This window comes from Lissotriton helveticus, chromosome 5_1 (assembly GCF_964261635.1).
Source record: "Lissotriton helveticus chromosome 5_1, aLisHel1.1, whole genome shotgun sequence".
NCBI lineage: Eukaryota > Metazoa > Chordata > Amphibia > Caudata > Salamandridae > Lissotriton > Lissotriton helveticus.
Window position 1 is genome coordinate 280772047 of NC_136065.1, and position 27810 is coordinate 280799856.

The following is a 27810-nucleotide window of genomic DNA, read 5'->3' on the forward strand; positions in this document are numbered from 1 at the left end:
TTTCTCTCTAGTAGATAGCACTGCAGTGTAGCCCAGATATCATCCGGCCTTGAGGAAACCGGTAGTAGCTCAGCATATGTAGCAATCTGTTCCTGACAATATGTAAGTTGTTGTAGCCAATTCTTAAATTTGGGGGCTCTGCCTCTTCCCCACCTACACGCTACCCTCCTCTTAGCCACAAGGAATGCTAGTGCAATAAATTTACTGTGTATGGCCTGTATCGGCTCTACGTACCCCAACAGGGCAAGCACTAGGGAGGGCTCCACTTCAGTGTTTATCATCTTAGATATCGCTTCAAACACCTGATGCCAATAGGCCTGCACACCCTCACACTCCCATGCCAAATGTAAGAAGTCGGCCCCTGGATAGTGACATCTGTCACAGGTGTCAGTGTCACGTAGGTGAAACCTGTGCATGCGGACCGGAGGGTAATATAGCCTGTGTATAAATTTGTAGTGTATTATTCTGAATCTGCTGCTCTATGAGACGCGCTCAGTTTGTTGTAAGCAAAATTCCCATTGTTTATCCATGAGCTCAATGCCTAACTGCCGATCCCATTTTGCTATAGCCGCAAGTGGCGGCCTGTCTCTTAGCGTGTGTATTGTGCGGTAAATCGTTTGTATTTGTATTTGTATTTTGGTATTTGTAGAGCGCAACTGTCGCTCCGGAAGGAGCATCCTGGCGCTAACTGGAAAAAGAGTGAGAGGTCGAATGTAAGCAGGATTAGATGGCATGCAGCACATACTCGTCAGATAGGCTGTAGATCCATGTTTTTAGTTGTTTCCTGAAGTGGATTTCCTTGGTAAGGGATCTCAAATGCTGAGGCATAGAGTTCCATGCTTTGGAGGATAGGTGGGTAAGTGTTTTACCCCCTTTAGTTTTTAAGTTAAAGTTAGCTACTTTTAGTAGGTTATTGTTGGATGATCTCAGAATCCTCTGGGGGTTGTAGTGGGGGTAGCGTCTGATTAGGTATTTGGGGCCAGTGTGGTTAAATGCCCGGAATGCAACAATTAGGATCTTAAAAAAGATTCTTTTGTGTAAGGGCAACCAGTGGAGGTTTCTCAGAGCGGTAGAGGCTGAAGACCTCCTGGGAAGTTTGAGCACCAGCCTGGCAGCCGCATGCTGAACGCTTTGCAGTTTTTTGAGTGAGGCTTTTTTCACACCAGCCATTAGACTGTTACAGTAGTCTATGCGCGAAAGGATTAGTGCCACAGCTACCGCCTTTCTAGCTTCCGTTGGTAGGAAGTCGAATTTTTTTTTGAGGGATTTAATGATTCCGAAACAGCTTCCTGCCACCTTCCTGATATGCAGGTCGAAGGAAAGATCAGTATCGAAGGTGACTCCAAGGTTGCGTGCGGTTGTGACGGTCTGAGGGGGGGCTGTGGAATCCTCTGGCCACCATAGATGAGGACTGAAGTTGACATTTTTCCCCATGGGGAGGATTTCTGTCTTACTTGAGTTACACTTGAGGTGGTTTGTTTCCATCCACAGAAAGACATCTTTCAGGCAGTTTTTTAGATTTTGTTCGGCAGTCGTAGAGTTATCCTCTAGCGGGACTATAAGTTGGGTATCGTCGGCGTATGATGTAACAGTGATGCCGAATGATTCGATCAGGGAGATCAGGGGAATAAGGTAGATATTGAAAAGCAAGGGGCTAAGAATGGCGCCTTGTGGGACTCCCGATCGAATCTTTTTCTCTGCAGAACTGAAAGGTCCTAGTGTGATGGTTTGGGATCTTTCTGTTAGGAACGATGTTATCCAGTCCAATGCCAGGTCGGAGATGCCGATGTCCCTAAGTCTGTCCAGGAGTATAAGGTGGGAAATGGTGTCGAACGCTGCTGTGAGGTCCAACAAGATCAATACGGCGTTCTTTCTTTGGTCCTGTAACAGTTTTATGGAGTCAGTCAGTTCGATCAAGACTGTTTCAGTCGAGTGCTGGGGGCGGAAGCCTGATTGTTGGGGGTGGAGGATGTTGTTCGTTTCCAGATGGTTTTTGAGCTCCCTATAGACCATTTGCTCAGTGATTTTCCCCAAAACTGGGAGAAGGGAGATTGGACGGAGGTTGGTCAAGTCAGAAGGGGATTTGTTAGGTTTTTCATTAAAGGCTTGACAATGCCTTGTTTTCATGCACTCGGAACGATGCCAGTGCTGAGGGAGGTATTCACTATTGTGTTGATGATGGGATTAACAGTATCAATCAATTGGTGAAGGATTCTGGGAGGGCAGGAATCAGAAGGGGCTCCTGAGTTGCATGCTAGAATGACTTCCCTGGTTTGTGCTAGAGTGACCTGTGAAAAGGTCTTTAGGTATCCAGTTGTTTTTCCTTCTTGTTCCTGAGTGAAGGGGGACTGGGGGGTTTGGTATGGAGGAAAGTCTTTCTGAATAAGATTGATTTTCTCTTCGAAGAAGTCTGCTATTTGATTGCAGAGATCTTGAGAGGGAGGTATTTCGGCCTGTAAGGCTTTAGGATGAGTGAAGGACTTCACTATTGCAAACAGGGTTTTTTGCTTTTGCTTAGCCTCATTAATGGCTTTGGTGTAGAACTCTTTTTTGGCGCTTTTTATGATGGAGTGATAGCTTTTCCTTAGTTGGACATAGGCGTTTCTGTCCATACTATCATATGTTTTTCGCCATTTGCGTTCCCCTTTTTTGCAAAGCAGATGAGCCTTGGCTACTTCTGGCGTGAACCAGGGGGCGTTCCTTTTGCCTAAGGTGTCCGTTTTCCTAATGCGTTTGGGTGGAGCACGTACTTTGATTTCGTGTAATATCCAGTTGTGGAAGAGTTGGGAGTCTTGTTCCACGTTACCACTCATGCTGGGGATATAAGTCTCAAAGGTAGGTTTGAGTTTAAAAGAATCTTCTACCTTTTTCCAGTTGGCATGGTTCTCTGGGGATGAACTAGGTTTGGTTGTGTTTTTGGACTGCGGTGTTCTAATAAGAAACGGGATCAGGTTATGGTCTGTCCAGATTTGTGGGACTGGGGTATGGGTTTCTAGAAGGGGGAAGTTAGTACAGACCCCATCTAGAGTGTGTCCCGCTAGGTGGGTGGGTTGTTTAACTTTTTGCTGGAGATTGAAAATTTCCAAAGTTTGTTGGAAGTTAAGTGTCTGCGCATCCCCTGTGGAATCGAGGTGCAGGTTGAAGTCACCCAACAGGGTGACATGAGAATATCTGGTCAGGAGCTGACCAAGGGTATCGCTAAGAGAGTCTAGGAATTTAGTAGCGGTACCTGGGGGGCGGTAGACAAGTCCTCCAGAAAAGGAGGTGAACTCATTGAGTTTAATAGTGAATCCCAGGGATTCCGCTCCTTTTAATGAGTCAATGGTGAAGGTGTGACATTTGAAGGAGTTGCGCAGCAGCAGGGCTACTCCTCCACCTCTCCCCTTCAATCTGTCTTGCCTGAATATGGAGTATCCTTGTGGAAGAGCAGTGGCTAAGTCAGGATTACTGTTATCCGTAAGCCAGGTCTCCGTAACGAGAAGACAGTCAAGGTTGAATTCCTGGATAAGGTCTTTAATGTCGTTGATACTAGTTTTTTGGGTGTTTCATCCTGAAGGATACGGTGTAGTGGTGCAAAAACCTGAGGCTCATTAGGAAAGTCAGGTGTAATTGATTTCAGTCCTTGACGCAGTCGAATGTAAAGGAAGGTGTCAAGAGGAGACTGGCGTGCGTCAGAGCATAGATGGTCCAACGCACGGAATGTTCCCGCATGGTACAGGTCCCCCCATGTTGTGATATGGAAGCGTTTAGTGAGCTTGTGGAAGATTGTCTCTTGTAGCAAGGGCATGTCCAGATGATAGGTGAGTGGCAACAACAGTGAATATATCATAGCCGTGTCTAGCATAGCTCCCTGTCGAGCCCACGCATTAACAGTGCTCATTACAGTCGACTGCGTCCGATCCCTACCCTGGGAAGGGGTATATAATGCTCCTTCTATTGGGATTGGATGAGCAAGCCAGTGTTCCACCACTATCTGGGGCATATACCGAGGCTGGTATATCCAAAAATAAGCATAGTGTGCCTGAGCAGAATAATAATACATTTCAAAATCGGGAATACCAAATCTGCCTAGATTGTACAGCCGAATGAGAGTATCCCATTTTAGTCGGGCCGTCTTACCACCCCACACCAACCGAGTGAGCTCCGACCTTAGCGGTTGGAAGAAGTACCTTCCAGGATAGAATGGTACATTCAGGAAAAGGTAAAGCAATTGCGGCAAAATCACAATTTTTATTAAAGACGCTCTACCTGCCATCGACAGTGGTAGTGTGATCCCCCTTGTGATGTTGTCAGTGATACGGGTCATGGTCGTGCCATAGTTGATCCGTAGTAATTCATCTCTGTCCCTCGCCACACGAATACCTAAGTATTTGAAATCCTCCTCACACCAGGCAATGGGATAGTCCGAAGCAAATTTCAACGTGGACGCTGTGAGGGGAAATAAACATGATTTGCTCCAATTAATCTGGATGCCAGAGAGTTTGCCAAATCAAATAAACTCTCTGAGAATGGGGTTCAAGTTGTGGCTGGGATCGCGAACATATAAGGTGATATCGCCCGTGTACATTGATATCAAAATCTGTCGCTGGTTACATTGCAACGCTTTATCCTTATGGTGTTGCCGCATTTTCGCCGCCAAGGGCTCAGTAGCAATCGCAAATAATAGGGGCGAAAAAGGGGCAACCCTGTCTTGAGCCTCTTGTGATGGGAATTTCTGGGGACAGTCTCCCATTAACAGTCACTTTAGCAACTGGTGATTCATAGAGCAGTCTAATCCAGGATAGGAATATAGTCGGGAAGCCCATTCGTTCCATTACCTTGAACACATAGTCCCATTCCAGGGAATCGAAGGCCTTGGTGGCGTCCAAGAATATAGCAGCCATAGGTAAGTCTTCATGGACAGTATTCATAATTGTAAAAAAGGTACGTAGGTTGTGAGATGTTGCCCTGCCAGGGACGAATCCCGATTGGTCGGGCAAAAACAGATTAGGCAGAAGGAGGTTGATACGTGTAGCAATAAGTCTGGCAAGTATCTTCACGTCACAGTTTAACAGCGACAGGGGCCTGTACGAATTGCAGCTATTCGCCGGCTTTCCTGGTTTTAGTAGTGACGTGAGAAGAGCAATGCGCATGGATGGGGGGAGATGTCCTACCTCCAGTGCGTCTTCATAGACTTCCCGCAATATCGGGGCCATGAATTCAATATAGGTTTTATAAAACTCCACTGGGATTCCATCTAATCCAGTGGCCTTACCGGATTGCATGTGCATTATAGCGTCGCGTACTTCGTCCAATTCAAACGGAACACTTAAAAAAGTCCTCTGTGTGTCACTCAGCCAACCTAAGGATACATCCTCCAAATATTCTTGCAAATTCAGCTCATCAGCTCTCGTGGTGGTGTATAATGTGGTGTAATGTGTAACAAAAGCATTAAGAATTTGTGCCGTGTCTCTATATACCAGCCCATCCGATCCTTCAATTTCCAGTATAACGTTCGGTTGTCGCATCAACCGGACCGTTGCGGCAAGCGCTTTCCCGGGCCTCTCACCTTCGCCATATCGGCGAGCTGTCCAATGACGTCCTCTAAACTTGGACTCTCTACTAGCCTCCTCAGTGTATTCTGTGAGTTTTTCCCAGATGTGTGATAGTTTTATTCCATCTGGACAATCTGCCAGGGTGCATTCAAGTGTTTTAAGTTCAGCTTCCAGGCTATTCAATCTTGTCAGTATACTTTTAAGTGCCCCCGACCCTTTTGCAATGCATATCCCTCTCAGGGTTACCTTAAAGGCGTCCCAAATAGTTTCCACATCCCTCACTGAGTCCTTGTTACGCTCCAAAAATTAAAAAGTCTCCACTCTCAACTCTTCCTGAAACACGGCATCTAGAAGCATTGTGGGTTGTAGACGCCAGGCAGACCTCGGCGGACCTAGGTCCTCCGCCCTTAATTTAATCTTTACAGGCGAATGGTCAGAGTAAGTCCTAGCCAAATTCTGTGCCCCTACGAGCGCAGGGCAGAGTTGCGGAGATATAAACACGTAATCAAGCCTTGCCCAAGACCTTGCCTGTGCTGTGAAGTGGGTGCCCTCTCGCATAGTAGTGTGAAGGTGTCACCAGGTATCAATCAGGTTATATTCTTTGATCACCGTGTGTAATGCAGTCCTCGCTTTAGTGTAGTGATGGGGGGCCGGGTACGGCCTATCGATGGTTGGGTCATGTGCTATATTAAAATCCCCGCCCCATATTATGTGATCAGGGCCCGTGCTCATGACGGTGGCCCATATCTCAGTAAAGAATTGAGGGTCATCAGTATTGGGTCCATAGCAGCATACCATAGTGACCGCCATGTGCCCCAGCCTCCCCCATATTATACAGTATCGTCCTTGAGTGTCTGGCTTATCACCAACCAAGGTAAACGGTGTGCCCTTTTTGACAAGGGTCGCCGTTCCTCTAGCATATGTCGAGTAAGAGGAAAATACTGTATTAGCCGCCCATCTGCAGGCAAAGGTGTGTCCAGTGTGGGGTTTGAAATGTGTTTCCTGCAAGAAAGCGATATGTATAGCATGACGGTCCAAATATGACAACACCTGTCGCCTCTTCCACGGGTCTCCTAGCCCCCGTACATTCCATGTGATAAGGTTCAACTCAGTCCCCGCCATGTGTACTATGCTTCACAGTGGTATCGTTGCCTGTGTGTCCTACTCAGCCAATCAAACCATCTGACCATGTTGTGATATGCAGTCTCTATTGACTGTACAATATAAGAACTATCGTGTCTCGGCAACCATGAGTCGCAGCTGTTGCAGTAATAGTCAACTTTCCAGTGTGTGTGTCTCAAATGCACCGTATTAACAATCTTTCCCCTCCCGCCCCACCCCAGTCGTCACCAAGTTACCTCCCATACCTTTTTAGCAATCATCCATATCATGCAATTAACGGATACCACATTTCCCTCAATCCCGCACCCCCTCCCACTGAAGCAATCCCAACTTGCCAGCATATTCTACCCCCCCACCTCCTGGAACCCCAAACAGTAGAACAAGCCCCCTCAAAGTAACATGTATCAAGAATGGGGAATACCCATAGGGGCCATACTAGAGGGCCACAACACCACGCCTCTCCCCTCAAGCCTCTGGACCTGTGCGACCTCTTGGCTCTATCTGAGGGAGGGCAGTGGGTCCTGGAATACGTTACCACTGGATGAGCAGACGAATCTTCTTATTTTACGCCTAAGCAGCAATCTCAGTCCCAGCTCATCCTAAGGTCATGTCCAGCCAAAGTCATTAGCTTTTATCCATTGCAACAAGACAATCAGCAGGCCCATCTTTCAGTTCTCGTCATCCCTGGCTGGAGACTCCTCTCGTTGGTCCGCATCATGACCATTCCCACCACGTTGCGTTCTTTTCAACGATCGTAGATATTCCTCCACGTGCTGCGGATTAGTGAAGAAGCGTTGTTTTCCTTGATGCGTCACTCGTAGTCTTGCTGGATACAGTAGGGCATAATCAATCTGTGCTGCATGCAGCTTCTTTTTCACTTCGATAAACTTGCGTCGCTCCTCCTGTACTATCAGAGTGAAATCTGGGAAAATCGAGAACGTCACTCACTTGTAGTTCAACTGTTGTTTGACGCGTGCTGCGTGGAGGGCCACATCACGGTCCCGATAGTTTATTAAGCGCGCAATTATGGGCCTTGGTGGTGTTCCAGGCTTGGGTTGCGGCCTGAGGGAGCGGTGCGCTCTCTCAACAATGAGCTGTGTAGAGAAAGCTTCAGCCCCAATGGATTCCCTGAGCAAGTTTTCTATATAGTCCTCCAGGCGTCCAGTATCTGTGGATTCTGGAGTGCCCGTCACGCGGATGTTATTGCGTCTGCTGCGGGCCGCCAAATCCTTGTTCTTTGCGGCAATAACGCGCAGAAGCTTGTCCATTCTCGTCAATTGTGCAGAAGGTGAAGCAGTGGTATCATCATTTTCAGAGATTCGCTGTTCGGTCTCTTTTAACCGCTCCTCATGTTGGTCAACTTTATGTACAATTGCGGCCATTCTGGAAGACATGTGGTCCACTTTATCAACAACGGTTGCAAAACCATGTCGCATTTCCTGGAGTATCTGTCGCATGTCAAGGTCTGAGGACGCCTCGCCAGTGCTTGATCCTGCCTTGTTTCCCAGGTCTTGCTCAGTGGAAGGCGGTTTGGGCCCCTTTTTCGCCGCAGTATCGAAGGTGAGCTTGGGTTGGCATGTGTCGGGCCTCCCCACGTCGTTGGTAGTTCCGGCCTCCCTGCCGGGATGTGGCGATCAGGCGAACTCACTCACGTGGTCTGTGTTCCTACCATGGGTGCGCCCAGTATTTCTGCAGGTTCTATAGGCCAGCTCCACTGTCCTCTATTAGTATGGGGGGGGAGGTCCTTCTATTTCCAAGCGCCTCACATGTGCTGATACCCCAGGCCGCGGTTCTCCCGGTGCATGAACATCCTCAATCAGGCCAGACCTTTCAGTATGGTGTCCTTAGCTTACAACTGCTCAGACGCGTGCACGTCGCGTGCCGAGTTACCTGCTCCAAGCATTCTCACCATTATATTCATGAGTCTCTCGAGTAGCGCCTCCGGTACTGTGGCCTATCCCTCTCGTGGTAAACCTTGGACTGTCCTGCCGTCCGCCGCTAGTCTCAGCGGTGCATTGGTACACCTCACCTCCAGCCCAGATGTCTTTTGACGTGTCGGTTCTGAGCTCTGTATGGTACGGGTCACACAAATGTTATCCAGTTGGTTCTACCTCTGCCGGGATCTGGCGGCCGTGCTAATCCTCCCACGCAGTCTGTGCCCCTGCCCCAGGTGCGCTTAGCATGTCTGCAGGGTCTCTCTGGGCAATCACTGCTGTCTCTCATCGCCCTTTGGGTGGGGGGGGTCCCCACTATCCCCGAGCGGCTGTTAAGCGCTGATACCTCAGGCTGCGGCTCTTCCCGCCCAGCAGAACACTCAACCGAGCCAAGTCTTACTAGAATGACGTCCCCCGCTTGGATCTGCTCAGTTGTGCCCCAGCGCAGTGACTGCTCCGAGGACTCTCACCGTGTGGGGCTGTTGTTTACAGGTCCCTCGATCAGCGCCTCCGGCAATGCAGCCTATCTCCGGCGTGGTAAGCCTCGGACTGTCCTGCCATCCACTGCCGGCCCCGGTGAGCCATTCAGTTCCAGTGATGCTCCCGGTCAGATGTTCGGCGTCTCGGTGCTCAGGAGCGCGGCGTCCGATCTCTCCGAATTTTTCACCGAGGGTAGGGAATACATCTAGGCGCTCGTCAGCATCTTTGTGAGTAATAGCAATCCAGTTTCTTAGGATAAATGTCGGATAAAGATTCCAGGCAGCAGGAGCCTCACCAGATGGCGGCCATTCTGTTTGAGCGCCCTGTAGCGCCCCAGTAATGAAAGTATTTCCCCTTCCTTGCACCAACTTCAAAAAGGTGCAGTTTTCTGATGCTCAACCATGTGTACTTTATTTGGTAAATAGGGTTTAGTGTCAAAACCTTGGGTGATTGCATGGGAATGCCCATGCTCCACCCATGGTACGCCCCCTTGGCGCTAAATAATCCAAAGCAGAGCTATGCGCTGCTTTTCATTACTTTCACGTTATTTCCAGCGCTAAGTAAATCAGAGAAAAATGATTTTGCACTGATTTGCGTCACTTTTGTGATTCAAACACGGCGTAAAATCTTAGTAAATCTCCCCCTCAGTGTATTGTTGTCAAAGTAATGATCACAGAAGACCAGTTGCCATCACCGGCCTTACAAACCTCATATGACTCTTTAAAGTCATCACAAACCTCACACAAAAGTAATCACACACCAGTCATCACAGTATGAACAGGTAGTGTGAGGTGGAGGATGGCCACTGCGCACAGAGAAACAACAAGGACAGCCCAGCACCCACTTCTTCTTCCTCTTGTACCTCGGCACTCATGGTAGATTTTACAGACTTTTAAAAAATTTGTTTTGCTAACAACAGGAACCTCTATAGTGAGGAGGCATTTCATATCTAAATATTGAAGTATTTCACATTTGTAAACATTCTACAGGCTGAACCCTAGATGTGGTAATAACCAGGGCACAGAGTGTGGTTCACTTTGAACTGCTTAAAATTATCCAACCAATTACAACAAGGGGGGACCGAGAGCGCAATAAGGTCCAGCATACATGCTCCAAACTGATACTAGATGACAAAAATTCTCCAACACCTTTAAATGGTGCACCCTAAGACAAAGGTATTACAATACTTTCCACCAAGAAGTTCCCATTAACCCACCAAGACATGCTCTGTGTGTTTGGCTAGTTTTACTGCACAGAAAAGAGTGGAGTAAAAACCCATACTTCAGAAGCTGTCGATGTTATTTCATGGGATGGCATTGGGCCCTATTTATAGATTGGAGGAGCGAAACAACAGCCAGAAAATGGCGGATATTCTGTTGTCATATTTAGAGTGCCACTAACATCAATGCACCAGCAACTTGGCAGATGGCATATCTGCCCCTTTTTGGACGATGGCCTTCATCCACCCAGCCTTAATGAGCCCCATCATTTCTGAAACACATTTCGTCCAATGGGAGGCCTAGTCTCTCACTGATGAAGAAATAGTTCCTGAGAAATACATTTAATCTAATTTCTAATTACTCTCTAAGAATGACAGTGTGATAATGACAGCCACAAACCACTGTGCTAAATGTTACCATTGCCAATTGTTTAATTAACCAAAACCTGACCTGCCTACTTGCAATCAGGGCCCATTGTTATCTACTTGCAGAGAGCAGCTCCAAAGAGCAATTTCAAAAATCTTTCACTTCTAAAGACAAAAAGCCCGTATTTAACAAAGCAAATCAATTTTCTGAGCAAAACTGCTGTTTCTGAACTCCATAATGAAACATTGTTCTCTTATTTTCATCACAGACAACCAAATGTTCTCGTATTTCGCATACTGCTTTCAATAAGTATTTTACTGTTTGTAAAAACCCACAGTTCTCATGCTAACAGCAGCAAAAAAAAACATGCAAGCAATACATAACGAAAACATAACAAGTAAAATATGGAGTATGGGTATTTGTTGAAATCTCAGGTTTCAGGTGAAATTGACAAACAGTTCAACATTTAGGGTTGTGCTTTATCATGGGACCAGAACCCCACAATACCGCTTACGCATGTGTGGTTAAGGTTGACACCTAATATAGGAGGCATGAAGGGAATAGTAATGTCCAGAAAAATAAAAATTCAGATCTGTTAGTTTATCCTTTAATACATCCTTTATTTGCTTTCGCTTCCAATTGTGTCCACAGAAATGCACAGAAATGCACCAAGGTCATTAATAATAACTTAAAGTTATTATTCAAATGTCTGCATAGATAATCCATTTGCACACAGCAGCAACCCACACCTGTTCCAAGGTAGCACCACTATATCAAGACTATAATTGACACAAATATAAATCAGTGTCTTACCAAATGTAACCAATTGCTGGTTGCTTTATTATGCAGTGAGCGAGAGCCCTATCATGTATTCGATTACAAAGGGAGAATTATAGAGTGCCACTGATTGATCATGCTTGAGATGGATCACATAATAGTTAAAATATATATTGCATTGCATACGTGGCTCATCTTATATGTAATTGAAGCAAACTTATTTCATGCTCTCCTCCCAGAATTTCATCAAAATATGCAAGTATTCTTTAGTTTCAATCACTATGTTAGGCCTTTCGTAAGACAGATATTAAAAATGATAAAATATCCATTTAGACCTCATTAGGCTTACCTTTATTTAAACAAGCATTTACAATGCAACGGTTTCGCCTTTGGAAAAGTTTGAGCTATTGGCATTGTAAATGACAACATTTGTATTTATGTGTTGGTTTTGAAAACAGATAAATAAATGGCATTGTCCTTTACATTGCCAATAGCTCTAACTTTTCCAAAGGCGAAACCGTTGCATTGTAAATGCTTGTTTTTATTACCGTCGGTGCCGAGCACAGGCGGAACCCGGCCCACTTAAACCCATCTGGCCCCCACTCTTTTTCCTCCAGCTTCACCACGGACTTCCCTTTCGAAACCTCATTTTACCCGCTCCCTCATACCTCTTAATTTGCTCTTCACCCCACCCCCTTTTATCACTCTGTGTCCTCTCTGCCACCACTCGTGTCATCTCCCTGTTCGCGTGCTCCTCTTCCTATCCACTGCACTTTTCCCCTCTGAGTCTCTTCTCTTCTCTTCAGTCTCAGACCATTTTGCAACCTGTCCCATATATCCTTCTTCCAACAATGTCTCTCCCCCGGTTCCACGTCTTCTGCTCACCTCTCTTCCCCTTCCCCCACCTGGTGGGCCACTTCACACGTACGTACCCTGCCTCTTCTCTTCCCTCTTTTCTTAATGCTGTTGCTCCCACCCCATCCCGAATTCTCTCCACCCCGCTGTTCGCCATGAAGCCCCTCCCCCCGCCCTGTTATTATCCCGCCTCCCTCGGTGTACCGAGCCGTGCTGTCCCTGACGCTGCAGACACCGCTCTTGAATGACTTGCTTCGTGTCATCCGCTTGTTTCTGCTGTATGACAAGCACGCGCCGCTCCCGCCCCTCCCGCGCAGGGATGCCGGCTGCACTGAGCGGTAATTCCCTCCCAGCAGAGGGCCCTTCCATTCAGGGAGCACATCACCACGGTGACTGCCCTCTGCAGGAAATAAACACCCAGGCGATGGGATCCCTTTAATTACCACGGGCCTCTTTTATAAAAGAGGAACTTTTTTGACACCCACCAGAATTTGTCCGAATATAGATTCGCAGTTAAGCTAATGTGCAATTGTATAGTTCGCATCACCATATTGGCACTACCAAGGTTACTGAGATCGGAGGGAGTTGACAAACTGATCAGCCTAAGATTACACATTGTGTGGATGCAGATAGGTTGAAAATACAATTCAGCTCGTGCTTTCCACTCGTCACCACCACGTGATATCAGATGCTAATATCAACTGGACAGCACTTCTCCTATCGATATTGTGAGGACGAAGGTGAAGTCACCCAAGGTGGTGTCAGAGCAGTGTCAAGCTTTAAGGACCCTGCGCGTATTTTCTCAGCAAGCTTTTCAACCTACTGCACTATCTGAACACCTCTCTTTTGTGAGAGGTGCCTCACAAATATAAAGTGTTGTTTTTCATTAATTTAATTTTAATGATTTACATTTCAAAATAATCAGATTAGATGTAAGAATACTGATACCACGGAGAGAGGAGGCAGCGAACTGAATGCTGGGAAAATTGCATGATTTGCACAGAAGTGAGAGAGCCTGGTAGAGAGGGCTTGAATGTTAGGGATGGGTACATGAATTTAAGAAAGTGCCTGAGGTGATAAATATGTTAGATGCAGGCGACATGGGGTCCGAGGGCTTCCGAGCCTTTCAGCATTTCTTGTCACAGACAGAGCAAGGGCCGCGTGGGGGTCCCATCAGGATTCCGTCTGTCCTCATTACCAATCATCATTCTTTCTGAACGCTGCAGGGCGACCAGGAAGCATCGCGCACTTTTTTGCCCTTTTCACCATTTTGAAACACGGAATGAGAATAGTAGATGCTTCTGGCGCCCGAAGCTCTATAAGAAAATAAAAGCGCGTACTGCTGAATGTCTTTTGTCGTTTCGTAGCACTGTGAATACATGCTTGAGCACACTTCGTTTTACTGACCTTGATATTAAATGCAGCTCCCTACAGCGGAGTAGTGGAAGCTGGTAAACCGATCTACTCCTTGCTACGCTTATCACACCGAGCTCTCAAGGTGTCGTGTTAGGGGTGAGTGGCTCTCCCAGTGCCTGTTTGCGTTTGTAGTTTGACATTTGTGTAGGACGCAGAACTGCAAGTCCCACAATGCACGAAGAAACATATGACTGAAGAAGAGTTAGCTGCCCCAGGCGTTGCTGACATATGCGGTAGGTAGGTATTCACGTTAACTGGTAAGGCAGAGCAGAGGGTTAATGCACCTGCCACAAAGAGCAAAAGACAACAGGCTCAGGTGTCACCTAACACTTCTCGTTCTGAGGCTCGTACATGAAGAATTAAGTCAGTGCGTTAAATGAGCCGGTACCGTTCCGTACGGAGTACCGGCACTTTTTTATTTTGAGGAGGAGTGTACCGGCACTCCTCAAGAGACATGCAATACCTTTAATTGGAGAGTACCGGCACTTCTCAGAAACAATCAGGTACTCTGCTACAGAGTACCTGCACTTTTATTTTTCAATTTCAAGCACCGTATTAAGTATAACCTGGCAGCACGCCTCCTTCCAGACTCTGCTGATGCAACACTACAATGTTCATCCCTGAGAATCACACAGGTGTAACAGCGGCAGTGGAAGGGGCATAGCTTCCATTGGTACAGCAGGTGCAGTGACACCGCGCCCAGAGGCCCTGAATCCTAATTATTGCTTTTTATTTTTATAATGCAGACAACATCCAGATGGCCCACGTCCTTTCTTGCACAAGTGCCCGTGTCACACTGGCTGCGCAACTGAGTATTGGGCACTGAGGTGTTTTGTGAGGGTTACTATTTCAGCCTCTGCTATAGTGTGTTCGAAATTCTTCTAAATGTGATACCTCGAAAATAAATAAACTGATCCCAGAGGCCTGGCATCGATTTATGAAGGGAAGTCGAAAAAGGCGCGAGAAAGCAAACATCGGTATTTGGTATGAACTTCATTCAGTTTAGGGATTCCGCAGAATATTTGAATTTTGTCCGAACTGTATGTTTACCTATTTGAAGCCTCACTTGGGTGAGTGACTCCATAACTCCAGGGCTTGTTTCTCCTAGACTGAAAGTAGCTGCCCCGTTCACGGACCCTCGGGGCACTCCGGTCGCCAGGCCCTAGATAAAGCCCCCGGACACCCCCAGCGCATCTGCAGCCCCAGGCACTGTTCGCTTCACCTATGCAGAGCTGGACTGTGTCCCTCCGTCTCCTGGCAACCGGCTCCTGAGCCGACACGTCATTTCCTGAAGAGGAGCCGCTGACTGGGCTGAACCTGGCAGCCAGGAGCATCGGAGCCACCGGCGCTAGGGAGGGCGCCCGAGGAGACGAGGAGGGCAGCCGGCACTTTCTGTAGAGCGCTGCAGCCTCAAGACGCACCCCACGCGTGACCCTGGGGGGCACCTGCTGCCCTGTCCGGGGACCTGCTGCGCGGGGAGAAGTGACTTCTGCAGAGGCAGCAGGTGTGGGGACTTGGAGCAGCTTCTCGGAGCGCATCACTAGAACTGCCGGAGATGAGGGGTCCCCTTCCCAGGAAGCTCCGCAGCGCGCAGCACACACGGGATACTGAGCCCAGGACAACAAACTAACTAAAACAAGTCAGGTCCCGGGCCGCGCTGTGATTGGCTGACGTCACGGGGGTGTGCCGGGCCGGCAGCCAATCACAGCGCGGCCCAGGAATGACGTCACGGGGGTGTCCCGGGCCGGCAGCCAATCGCAGCGCGGCCCGGGACAAAGGGGCGGGGCTTAAAAAAAGCACCAGAAACGCCCCCGAATCGCGTTTTCGAGAGAAAGCGCGATTGACAGCCTCTGTCTCCCAATGGCTAGTCTCCATTTATGGAGCTAGCCAATTGGAAACAGAGGCTGTCCTAACCTCACTATTGAAAACAATAGATTTCGATCTGGGAGGGGCTTCGCCCCTCGCCAGGTTTCAAAACCTAAAAAGGTAGCACACTCAATTTAAATTTTCCCACTATCATAGTTATGCCATCTTGCAATGTGTATTTATAGCATTCATGCTTCCTGCCACGCAGCAGTGCCGTGCGGAACTAAAAGGATTCATAACAGGGGGTGGTGAGGGACAGAGTATCTGAATTAAGCAGAACACTCCTACCCAGTCAAAAGATCAGGGCTTGATCCATCACCGTTTTTTAGCTCACTGCACCATCCCAGCTCAGAACCTGGCTACATGCAAATTAGTCTGACCCTGGCCCAGTGCATCATGGGAACAGGGCAGACCAAACTACCAAGCCAATTCTTTACTGGTCTGCCCTGTTCCCATGATGCACTGGGCCAGGGACAGACTAATTTGCATATAGCCAGGTTCTGTACTGGGATGGTGTAGTGAGCTAAAAAACGGTGATGGATCAAGCCCTGATCTTTTGACTGGGTATGAATGTTCTGTTTAATTCAGATGCTCTGTCCATCACCACCCCCCCTTTTCTGAATCGTTTTGGCCACTATAGGAGTGGCAGGGTATGCTCAGACATGAGTCCCTTGCTCACTGCACCATCAGGATTCAAGCAAGCCCGGCCGAAGACGGCTGCAATGCCAGAAACCGGTCCCCGGAAGCTTGTTTCCTTTCCAGTAAAGAATTGGCTTGGTAGTTTGGTCTGCCCTGTTCCCATGATGCACTGGGCCAGGGACAGACTAATTTGCATATAGCCAGGTTCTGAACTGGGATGGTGTAGTGAGCTAAAAAACGGTGATGGATCAAGCCCTGATCTTTTTGAATCTCGGCATCAAATCTGGATTATCCCTTCTTATGGGCAGCTCCCCATTAGTCGCAATAGAAGTGCTTTCTTTGTTCAGCCTTAAATGATTGGTTATTCTAATTGGTAACCATGTTAAGGACTCCATTACGATTTGTGTTGAACACCCCTGCTACATCTGTGATGCTGCGAAACTGCTGCAGCAGTAATGGGGGGAAACTTACTGGGTCCTTGGTAGAGAGTAATACATTGGAGTGATTGGATGACAATTTCAGGCCCATCTCCAAACGTTCTAGTTTATCTAAAATTGGGCGTAAGAAATCCACATGATCTCGGTCATCCTGACACTTAGGTTGTTAGCCCTAGCAGATAAAGCTCACTGATCCAAAGAAAATTGTTCTGCTGTAATTGTATATTTAGCAACCATGTTAAGAGGTAAGTCCGTACAGACACAACCCGTCATTTTGCGTTTAACTGCTAGCACAATAATAAATGAGGGGCCAGATGTACGACCCTTCCATTTTGCAAGTCGTAAATTGTGACGTTTTGTGACTCACATTTTGACACAAAATGGAATGTACAACAGTGTCTGAGACACTGTTTGTAATTCCTAATGTGGTTGCAAATGACCTGCCTTATTAATATTCATGAGGCAGGTCGCAATATGTGATCTATTGGGAATGGCTGGCATTCCCAGGGATTGTGGCCTGCTGGGGTCATCAGGTCACCATGTATGTGACTGTTTTCTAAATAAGGCAGTTTATCGCAGCCCGTTTTCCTTAAAGGAAAACAGGATGCATTTAAAAAAGAAAAGTGAAGCGTTTCTGCTTCATTTTTTAAGAGTAGGCAGTGGTCTGTGGGCCTGCTCTTAAAAAATATTTTCACATACTTTCACAAAGGAGAAGGGGTCCCCTGTGGACCCCTTCCTGTTTGCAAGTGGCTTACCACCTACTTGAAGATGGTGGTAAATCGTGAGTGTTTTGCGACCGCAAATGGGGTTGCAAAACAATGGTACATACCATTTTGACTCGCTATTAGGAAGTGATGCCTCGCAAACTAGCAATTGTACATACCACCACTGTTTTTGTGTTCGCAAACGGTCCAATTTCCCATTTACAACTGCAAAAAACGGTTGTACATCTGGCCCGAAGTATTTAAATGGGGTGGCAAAACCTCAGATGAAGGGGGTGGGTAGGTAGTGTGAAAGCCCTACCCTCAGGTTATCCAGGGCTACCCTGGCAGGATTAATAGGAGGCAATTAAGAAGTTGTGCTGGTTAATGGAGATAAAGGCATTTCCTCAAAAAGGAGGTTTGCAAGTATATCGAAGGTGTAAATAGAAAACAATGCATTTCAGCCATCACACCTGACCAAATGCCCCCAGGCAATTGGTCTAAGCGGTGGGGGCGTGAATAACCCCTCCTTAGCCACTCATGTCCTAGTCCATTTATTTTGAACAACTTATTGTGGAAACTGACAGTTTTCAATAATTAAATTGCAATTTCGTCTAACAGTCAGCTTCACCCAGATTTAGATTTTTTTTTTTTATTTCCCCACAGGCACCTGGAGAGATAAATTCCAAAAAGTGAGGTCCTGCTCACATTAGAGCAGCAGGAAGCAGGTAGGCAAGGGATAAATATCCCTAAAGATTAACATGTGTTCCCGCCCTAGGACAAGGCAGGGCAGAGGATAAATTCCAGACAGTGTCCACCATATCCACTCTTGGGTAAGACAGGGGGTGAGTAATATATCTCCTGCGCTTGGAGAGGATGGAGTTGGAGGGCAGAGATGCATAACCACCAGCCACCCTTGGGACAGCACACAGGGCTACACACATCTGTGCCTTGCATTTGATTTTATGCATTGGGTAAGGTGGGTGTGCGTAAAAACTCCTCATAACGCCGCTCTTTAGCTGTACTGAATAGACTAAGTACGGGCTATGAATGGACAGCCTACCTTTAAACCAGTAGCTGCCCGTGGAGGGAGTTCCGTGGGGCGGTGTGGCTGCGATGCAGCGTGTGCAATGAAATTCATTTTATTTATTTCAATATTTACTTACCTCAGTTCATCCATATTCCGGTGTTTACTACCCCCACCCTGCCCCTCCCCCACCCCGCCTCACCGCCCCACGGAACTCCCTCCACGGGTCACTACTGCTTTAAACCTAGTTCTGGACATGGGAAAGTGATTAAGATCAAAAAGCATTTTTAAGTCGAGCCTGGACAGTGCATGCGCTGCTCTGCGAGGCATGCTGTATTCAGGTAGGGACTTGAAACTCTGATCATTCTCCACCCATATTTTTTCATTGGCTGGTGTCGTTGTCCACTGTAAACTGTTGCTTTTCATTGTTCAATAGGCTCAGTAGTCCCTCCTTAGTACCGCCTTGTCTCACTTTGTAACCTTCCATGGCGATAACCCCTGTGTTGTTACTAGGTAGACTTTAACGACAGCCTTCAAGCACTATTTTCTCAAATAGCTCTCTCCTAAAGCTTTTTATATTTTTATAGCACAGGTGCTGGCATTAGCAATGCAATAGGTCTGATATTTGCGAGAGTTTAAGCTATTGACATTGTAAATGACAATGGCGTATATTTAGCTGTTTTGAAAACAACACATAAATAAAAGGCATTGTCATTTTCAATGCCAATAGCTCAAACTCTCGTAAATGTGAGACCTCTTGCATTGCAAATGCATGTTTTATGTTGGTTGAGAGACATTATTTTAGCTTACAGTAAGCTTAATGTCAGCTCATTGTTTACCATTGATTGGCCTCATCATTACTCTCATCTTCTTATATCCAATTTGATGGCTTCTACGGACTTTCCTTCGCTGTCATGAGTTTGTCCCTTCCTTGGAGCATATATGCATTACTGTGTCCTTCACTGCTCTTTTATTTTGGTGCTACTTTTTTTAGCTAAGCAATCTATGAAAGTGTGTTTGTTTTCCAGCTGTCTCCCTCATGTGCTTCTATGCCCCCAGCCCTTGTTTCTATGTTACTCTATCTCGCCGTGTGCTTCTCTGCCCTCCCAGCTCCATGTTGCTCTGTCTCACCATGTGCTTCTGTGCTCCTCCTGTCTCCCGCTGCTCTGTATCAATCTGTGATTTTTTTGTTCCACCCCATGTCTCTCTGTTACTCTGTCTCGCTGAGTGCTTCTGTGCTCCTCCCTACCATCCCAATTTCTGTGTTGCTCTGCCTCGCGCTTCTCTGCCCCTCCTGTGTCGTTTTCCATCCCCTATGTTTCTCTCGCTTGTCTCCATGTTGCTTTGTCACACTGTGCGCTTCTGAGCTCCCTCCATTTTGCTTTGTCTTGCCGTGTGCTTCTCGGCCTTCCTATGTTGTTCCCCACCTGCATCCTTTCTTTTACTTATGCTCAAAGACTCAGCTCGATACCTTCTCTCCTTTCATCCCTTCAATTCTTCCTGACCATTCTCAATAATTGATGTTGTTTTTATTTGCCCTCATATGTGCCTGTTGGCTTGGGGCAGTAATTACATCCCACCTGACTGCTGGACCTAGTGTCACTTGCACCCTTTCGTCCCTCCAACGTTTCTTGGTTCTCATACTATTATGCAGGATGGTGATTTTCATGCAAAAATGGAGAATGCAATCTCCCATACTAACTTAGGGACTCCCACTTCATACACTTATCTTATCTTATCTTATCTTATGCTGTATTTATAAAGCGCACTGACAACGGAGGTTTCCTTGCGCTGTGATTAGGATTGAGGGTGAGGGCCATAGCTTATATAAGGTTTGAGAAGAGCTATGTTTTTAGGCTCTTTCGGAAGCTTAGTAGGGTGCCAGAGGTTTTAATTTGAAGGGGGAGGGAGTTCCACAATTTGGGTGCTAGGTAGCTGAATCTGCGGCCGCCCAGTTTCTTTAGTTTAACCATCGGGGTGGTGAGAAGGTGGAGATGGCCAGAACGGAGGTTACGAGCCGGGCAGTGAGAGTTGATGAGGGATTCCAGGAAGGCCGGACCCTTGGTCTGCCGGGTCTTATATACCAGGCAGCCTATTTTAAAAGCAGCTCTTTGTTCGATGGGCAGCCAGTGCAGCTTGGCCAAGAGGGGTCTGGCGGATTGCCATTTGGGGGCTTTGCAAATAAGTCTAGCTGCCTGGTTCTGCACCAACTGAAGACGATGGAGGAGGGACTTAGGTAGCCCCCAGTAAAGAGAGTTAGAAAAGTCCAGGCGGGAGAGGACAAGAGAAATGACGATTTGCACCAGGGATTCGTAGGAGAGTAGATGGGAGATTTTACGAATTTTTCGTAACTGGAACATGCTGGCCGAGATGATGGTGCCAACATGAGTTTTAAGAGAAAGGTCGGTGTCGATGGTAACGCCCAGGCTTTTTACCGAGTTCGAGGGACTAGGGGGAGTGCCTAGCTCGTTTGGCCAAAAATGGGGGCCCCAATATGAAGGGCTTGTGCCGGGCAAGATGAGTTCCGTCTTCTCAGGGTTTAATTTAAGCTGGTTGGAAATCATCCATTGTTGGATGTGAAGCATTACTGCCTGAAAGTCGGATGCAGCGTCAGGGGTATCAAAGGAAAAATAATCTGCATGTCATCAGCATAGTTGAGGACAGTACAGTTCCAGTTGCTCAGTGAATGGATCAGTGGACGAAGATATAAATTAAACAATAATGGGGAGAGGGAGGATCCCTGGGGGACTCCGCAGGTAGTAGGGACCTGGGTAGCAGTGAAGGGGCCTAGGTGGACTGTTTGTACTCTGCCCGAGAGGAAAGACTTGATCCATTCCCAGGCAGGTCCCTGGATGCCCGCCTGTCCGACACGGTGGAGAAGGATGTCATGATCCACCGTGTCGAACGCGGCCGATAGATCCAGGAGGACCAATGCCTGTGGGGACCCTCTGTCGGCATTCTCCCGAAGGGTGTTGAAGACTTTTAAGATGACTGCTTCAGTGGAATGTGCTGGTCTGAAGCCAGCTTGGTTGGGTTCCAGGAACCCAGAGCTCTCGATGAATGCCGAGAGGCAGGTGGTCACGTAGGCCTCCAGGAGTTTAGAGGTGTAAGGCAAAAGAGAGATGGGCCTGTAGTTGGCAGGGTTGGCGGGGTCAGCTCCTGCTTTTTTCAGAAGGGGAACCAATATGGCTTCCTTGAACGCCCTGGGGACCGTGCCAGTGCTGAGGGAGGTGTTCAGAAGGGGGAGGATGATGTCAGGCAGGGCAGAGAAAGTTGCCCTAAGAACTGGAGGGGGACAGCAGTCCCTGGGAGATCCCGATTTGACACGAGTGGTGAGCTCGGAAAGAGTGCTGAAGGTGATAGGTGGGAACTGGGTGAAAGAGCAGGGGTTGAGAGGTGGGGAGTCAGAGGGGCTAACAGTAGTGGAGAGAGGGATAGCATTCTTGATATGTACAATTTTCTGAATAAAGTAGGAGTTGAGCGCATTACAGGTTTCTTGGGTAGGGGCCTGAGTTGGAAGTACTATATGATCGAATGAGAAATCGTTCAGAATTTTGAAAATTTCTTTAGATTTATTACTGGCTGTGTCAATTCTTTCCGTAATATGTGAGGCCTTTGCTTTGGTGATAGCGTTTTTATATTCATTGCGGGCCCTCACAAACTCAGTGCGGTCCTCCTTGGAGTAGCCCCGTCTCCAGTTGCGTTCTAAATGGCGTAGTTTGGATTTTTGTGCTTTAAGTTCCTCTGAGAACCAGCGATGGGAGTTGCCATGTCTAGTATGAGCAAATTTAGTGAGAGGGGCGAATCTATCGCTGGCTGATAACAGCCAGGTAGTTATCCCGTCCTGCATAGAGTCGATGTCTGATTCTGGGTGGGTAATAGGGCGGGTGTTGATCAAAAAGTCAAGGAACCCCTGGGAGTCATAGGAATTCCATTTGCGACACAATCCCCCAGGGTGGGTGGGAGCCTTGAGTTTCCCTTTAATTGAGATAGTAACCTCGATCAAGTGATGGTCTGACCAGAGGCAGGGGGAAATAATTGGACGAGACAGGACAAGATTGTGTGTCCAGATGTGGTCCAGGATGTGACCCTTGATGTGGGTAGGGGAAGAAATGTGTTGGGTCAAATTGAGGCTTGTCAGAATTTCGAAGAGTTCAGTAGCATGGGGCCGGGCTTGGTCGTCATCAAACCAGTAGTTGAAGTCGCCGAATACGGCGAGTCTGGAGTGATGGGTAAGCAGGTCAGCTACCTGTTCACTCATAGACAAAGGGAACGATGACATCGGCGGGGGGGGGCGATAAAGTAGTACGATAGCGAGGGCGCCCCCTGCAGTTTCCAGGCTAATGACTATATTATCTACCCCGGATAGGGTGAGCGAGGCGGAGGTGAGGAATCTAAAGTTCATGTGTATGATGGCCGCTACTCCTCCTCCGGGGCGACTCAGTGGGCAGTTGACATTAAGGATGTAATAGTCCGGAGGGAGGGCCGCCAGGATGTCCGGATGGGAGTCCGGCGTGAGCCAAGTCTCTGTAAGGAGCAAGACATCGGGTTTGTCCGTACTGAGCAGGAGGAATAGGTCGAGCTGGTGCTTCACCATGGAACGGGTATTAAGGTAAAGCACACTCCCACTAGCCAAAGTTCCTTCTTCTTTCAACCCCCTGAAACCCTAAAGGGAAGATTCAGCTCTTTCATGGGAGTACCTCAAAAAGTGCAGAGCATCACTTGCCTTGTTCTCTCCCGCCTGGACTCTTATATTGGTACCATTTCTTACTACTTACTCTGGAAACTCCAATGGATTCAGAGCACAACTGTTAACTTTTTCAACAACTCTGCCCATATAATCGCAAATGGGAAAAACCATTACAACGCAGTAATTACAACACACTACCTTTACAACGCAGCTGATACAACGCATGCCACTACAACGCATGCCATTACAATGCATACCATTACAACGCAGGGTGGGTATGGGTTTTGGGGTACATGGCAATAGTAATTTTCACCCCTACACTATCCAACACTTTCCCTACTGTTGCACTCACTGAAGTAGGAATAGTAACTTTTACCCCTACACTATCCAACACTTACCCTACTGTTGCACTCACTGGAGGGGGAATATTCATTGTTACCCCTACACTATCCAACACTTACCCCACTGTTACCCTAAAAGTATTATGCGTTGTAACTAACCCTGGGCAAAGCACTACGCTACGCTTGCGTAGTTTGCGCTACTTCGCACTACACAAACTGCATGTAGCACAGTGCAAATACGTGTAGCATAGCGTAGTGCAGCGGTCATTTTTTGCTTGCTCGCGGTCCTCAACGTCAAGTTGGCGACCGCGAGCAAGCAAAATGACATCCCGGCGAGACTTTTTACTCATTCGCGATCAGCAACATCAAGTTGCCGATTACGAGCGTGGAAAATAAACCTCCCGGCGAGATTCTTAACGCGGGGAGGTCAGGTTTCTCATTGTGAGTGGTCACGTATGCTCGCTACCGCTTGCGATGAGAAACTACCAGTCCGCGTTGAGAAAGCTGCCGCTCGAGTAAAAATCTACTCGAGCGGCAGTAATAGACAGCTCGTACTGTGCCAGATGCCGTTTTCAATGATTGCACAGTGCGGACAAGCATCCGGTACTGTGCGACGAGTGCGGACAAGCATCCGGCATTGTGCAATCATCGCGAGTTATTACACTCCTGCGCGGATGAACGAGCGACACTCGTCTTCCCTCTCTGTTCTTTCAGTCCAGTCCTAAAAGAACAGACACAGAAGACGAGAGTCGCTCGTTCATCCGCGCAGGAGTGTAATAACCCAAGCAGTTTCCAAAGGCGATTAATAGGCCTTGGTCACCAGTACGAGGGTTGGTTGTGGAGGCGGAAGGCCCCTTGAAGTCACCCTCCTTTTTTCAAAGAGATTTACCCATGGAACCCTGTGCGCCAGATGCCAGAGGAATCCTTTTCCAAGATTAATCCCTGTTGAAGTGACCAAAGGACATACATCTGGGTCAGATCACTAGCAGCGCACAAGTAGGATTGCCGTGCCACAATATATGACAGGGTGGAAGCCCTACAAAGGCTACACACAGACCATCTAGTTAGTCCAGAGGAAGACCTCACCGAGACGATTTAAATATTGCACATTGTTTCAGGGGCCAAAACGTAGACGCTTTATTGGCAAGTGTTAATGATCGCCCAGAATAACAAAGAAACTATTTGATTAATCACTCGCTGGGTTGATATATTTTTGTTTTCAAAACTTCACACTGTGTCTAGATATAATTTTTCTTTGTAGTATATGTTCATGTATTTTGTGTAATGTGTTGTGATATGTAAATATATAAATGTTTTTATTCACTTAACCCCTTGGCTGCGGCGGTAATTCCGCCGCGGCGTTAGGGGGGAGGGGGGCCGCGCGGCGCCGCGCGGCGCCTCCATGCTCGTGACGGAACCACTCCATCACGAGCCGCGGTGGCGCTGTGCTTGTGACGGAATGGCTCCGTCATGGCCCCGCCCGCCTAATAGAACACTCTGCACAGGCGCGAAACCACTGCCGCGCAGGCGCGGCGGCCGGGCCGTGACGGAACCATTCCGTCACCAGCACAGCACCACCGTGGCTCGTGACGGAATGTTTCCATCACAAGCATGCAAGGGGTTAATGTCACAAATCCTAAATGTCATTGTAGAAGAATTGTTCTGTGTTGTGTGTGTGTGTATATGTATTTAAATACTTTACACTTACCTTTCTAAAATATTGATATATAAAAAATTGATTATGAAATAGAATACAGGAGTTTTGCATTTCTGGGTTTGGGCAAAAGTTGTAATTCACTTTTTCATTTGTTGATTGTTTTCATCCATTTGGAGAGATAGAATTGGACGAAGGTTCTTTATTATTATTTTTGATTTCTAACAGTGGCAGAACCACTGTTCGCTTATAGAGCTTCCCTCCTTCAGCACTTAAGTTAATCACTCCTCACATGTAAACCATTTACAGGAGCAGTACATTTCAAGGTGGCTGGGACTTCCTCAGCATGTGTGGAAATATGATTGGAGAACATCTCTGGCTGCACATCCAAGGCTTCCTATGTCGGGCATTATCCCCCATTTCACCGTTTCACCCACACATGCAGACTTGTGTTTGCAAACACTTCCTGAATAAGTGGACAGCAAAACGATGCACATTGATGGCCGCTGAGATCGTATAAATCCCAATCAAGATTCCGCGTGAGCTGCTCACGTTTTTCTTCAAAGAGCAAGGGGGAGGGGTTCCATTCCAAGTGCAGAATTCACAGGGCCATCAAGAAGCGGCGTCTTGTGTAGCTGTAATGGTGGTAGGGCTTCTTAGGTTTGCGTTCAGTTTGGTGATCTATCGCATGTTGTCACCCTCGAGCTCAGATTTACTGATCTTCATGCAGTTCAGCATGAAAATGTGCAATAGAATACAGTGTAGCACTATATTTACAATGAGTCACACACCAGTGATTTCGAAACTCCGCATGCCCATTGTATGCACCTGATTTCATTTGAAGCTGGGATTTTAAACGATGCCAGGTCAACCCAATGTAGTGAACTTTAAATGGAATGATTGGGGGTGGGGGAGGAAGGGGTCTGCTCCATTCCTCCGACTTTGCATACATTATTGGGGGTGGCGCTTTGCGATTCAAAGTCATTTTGGTGCTGAATTTGTGTGTGAAAGTCGATTTGCGTTGCTGTAAGCTCCACCCTGTGCTGAGACTTGCCACTTAGCGTCGAAGGATTGACCACAAAAAGTGTGGGTGAACCTGGGCATTGGACCTCTAGCCATTCGCAGGTTTCTCATACAGTCGTGGCAGCTGAGCCAGGCATGATGCTGAGAGGACACATCCCCAATCCATCATGACTTTGGTCTGTCCTTTCTTGTCATGCCATCCTGCGTCAATGTCAATAAGGGCTTATGAGTCATTACACTGCAACGCCTCTGCAACTCCACTGCTGCCCCTAAGCTCTTGGATTCCTGCCCATGCTTTGCACATGCTAAGTTCACTTATAGTATGGCCCGGTTCTCCTGTCTGGTTGTTTCCTGTCTTTCCATCCAAGCACAGAACTTGCAATCCTAAAGTCATGGTGACTTTTCATGCACATCTGTCCAGCAGGCAAAAGCCAGAAGACAGCTAATCGTGTCAAGATATTATTACCTGTAGGAAACAAATTAGAGAACAGAACTGGGAGACATGCAGAGATGAGCATCAAAACGTTGTAATGCCTTTGCAGCTTTTCCCTCTTATGTTCATTTCTCTGAGGTATTTGTCTGCAATCTGTGCTTTTTTGTCAGGATATACAGTGAGGCTCTTGGGTCATTCCTCCTTTGGATATGTAAACAATTGACCCCAGTGGTATAGCTGGGGCAGGGGGCTGGAGGATTGGCGTTCCGCCCCGGGCGAGCGCAAGGTAAGTGCTTTTTTCTTTATTCTCCCCCCGTTTACGTGCCTACACGCCCCCCGCTCGTTGTCGTCTGTCGCCCGCACCCCTCGCTCATCATGGTCTTTTGCCAGCACCTCCCCACCTCCCTCATCCTGGTCTTTCACTAGCACCCCTGCCCCCTCACTCTTGCCTGCACTGGGCTGCAGACTAAGGGATCGCCCAGGGTGTCAAAACCCCTAGCTACGCCACTGATTGACCCTTAAAGTCTTATCTTTGATGCTCGTTATCTTAGCAAACTTTCATGCTGCCAATTATGTTTTAAAAGACACACAGATGATGGACAGAATGCAGAGCAAATCAAACATTCACCCCAGTCAAGAGATCTGGGAAAGATTCATCCTTCTTTTGCTCACCATGCCACCACAGTTTAGACCCAGCCATATGCAAATCAGTTTGACCCTGTGCCTCATGGGAACAGTGCAGCCCAAACTGCCAAGCCAGGTCCTCCCTGGACCGGATACAAGCATCCTGGGACCAGTTTTGGGTCATCATCCCTCATCAGCCAGGCTAGCTAGACTCCAGTGGCACAGTGAGCCTGGGACCCAGATCTGGGCATACCCGGCGCACTTAGGATGAGAAAGCAAAAGACACACAGATGATCTCTCCCAGCTCACCTAAATCACGAATAGCTTAGCTGCCTCACGCAGATGATGGTTTTGTTGATGTGTGTCAGCAGAGGTCTGAGGGTGAAGGGAAGGCAAGGAAGGGGGCTAATGGGGTGTTATCACGATTGCCCGTCATTTGATAATGGAGGACTAAACCCACTTTAAACTGGCAAATCATACAGAAAGGACAAGACTGGAACAAGATAAAAAGGGCGCTTTTGTAGACATAACCTCAATGCACACAGGTCTATGCGCCCCTCAGAAAATTGGCGCCCTGGGCCAGGGCCCAGCTCGCCCATGCTAAAGGCCAGCCTTGTGTGCATATGATGTTCCCACACCCAGAAAATCCAGGTGTTTGAACTCTGGGACAG

General features: G+C 47.6%; 1 protein-coding gene across 1 annotated transcript in view; it reads left to right on the plus strand.

Annotated features, from left to right (window-relative positions):
* Positions 1 to 22969: 22969 nt before the first annotated feature.
* The window catches only part of LOC144752445 (procathepsin L-like), a 65288-nt gene continuing 60447 nt past the window's right edge, over positions 22970 to 27810 (plus strand). The window contains exon 1 of the mRNA XM_078640372.1: positions 22970 to 22986. Within this exon, the coding sequence (XP_078496498.1) occupies positions 22970 to 22986 (17 nt within the window). The remainder of the gene's footprint in view (positions 22987 to 27810) is intronic.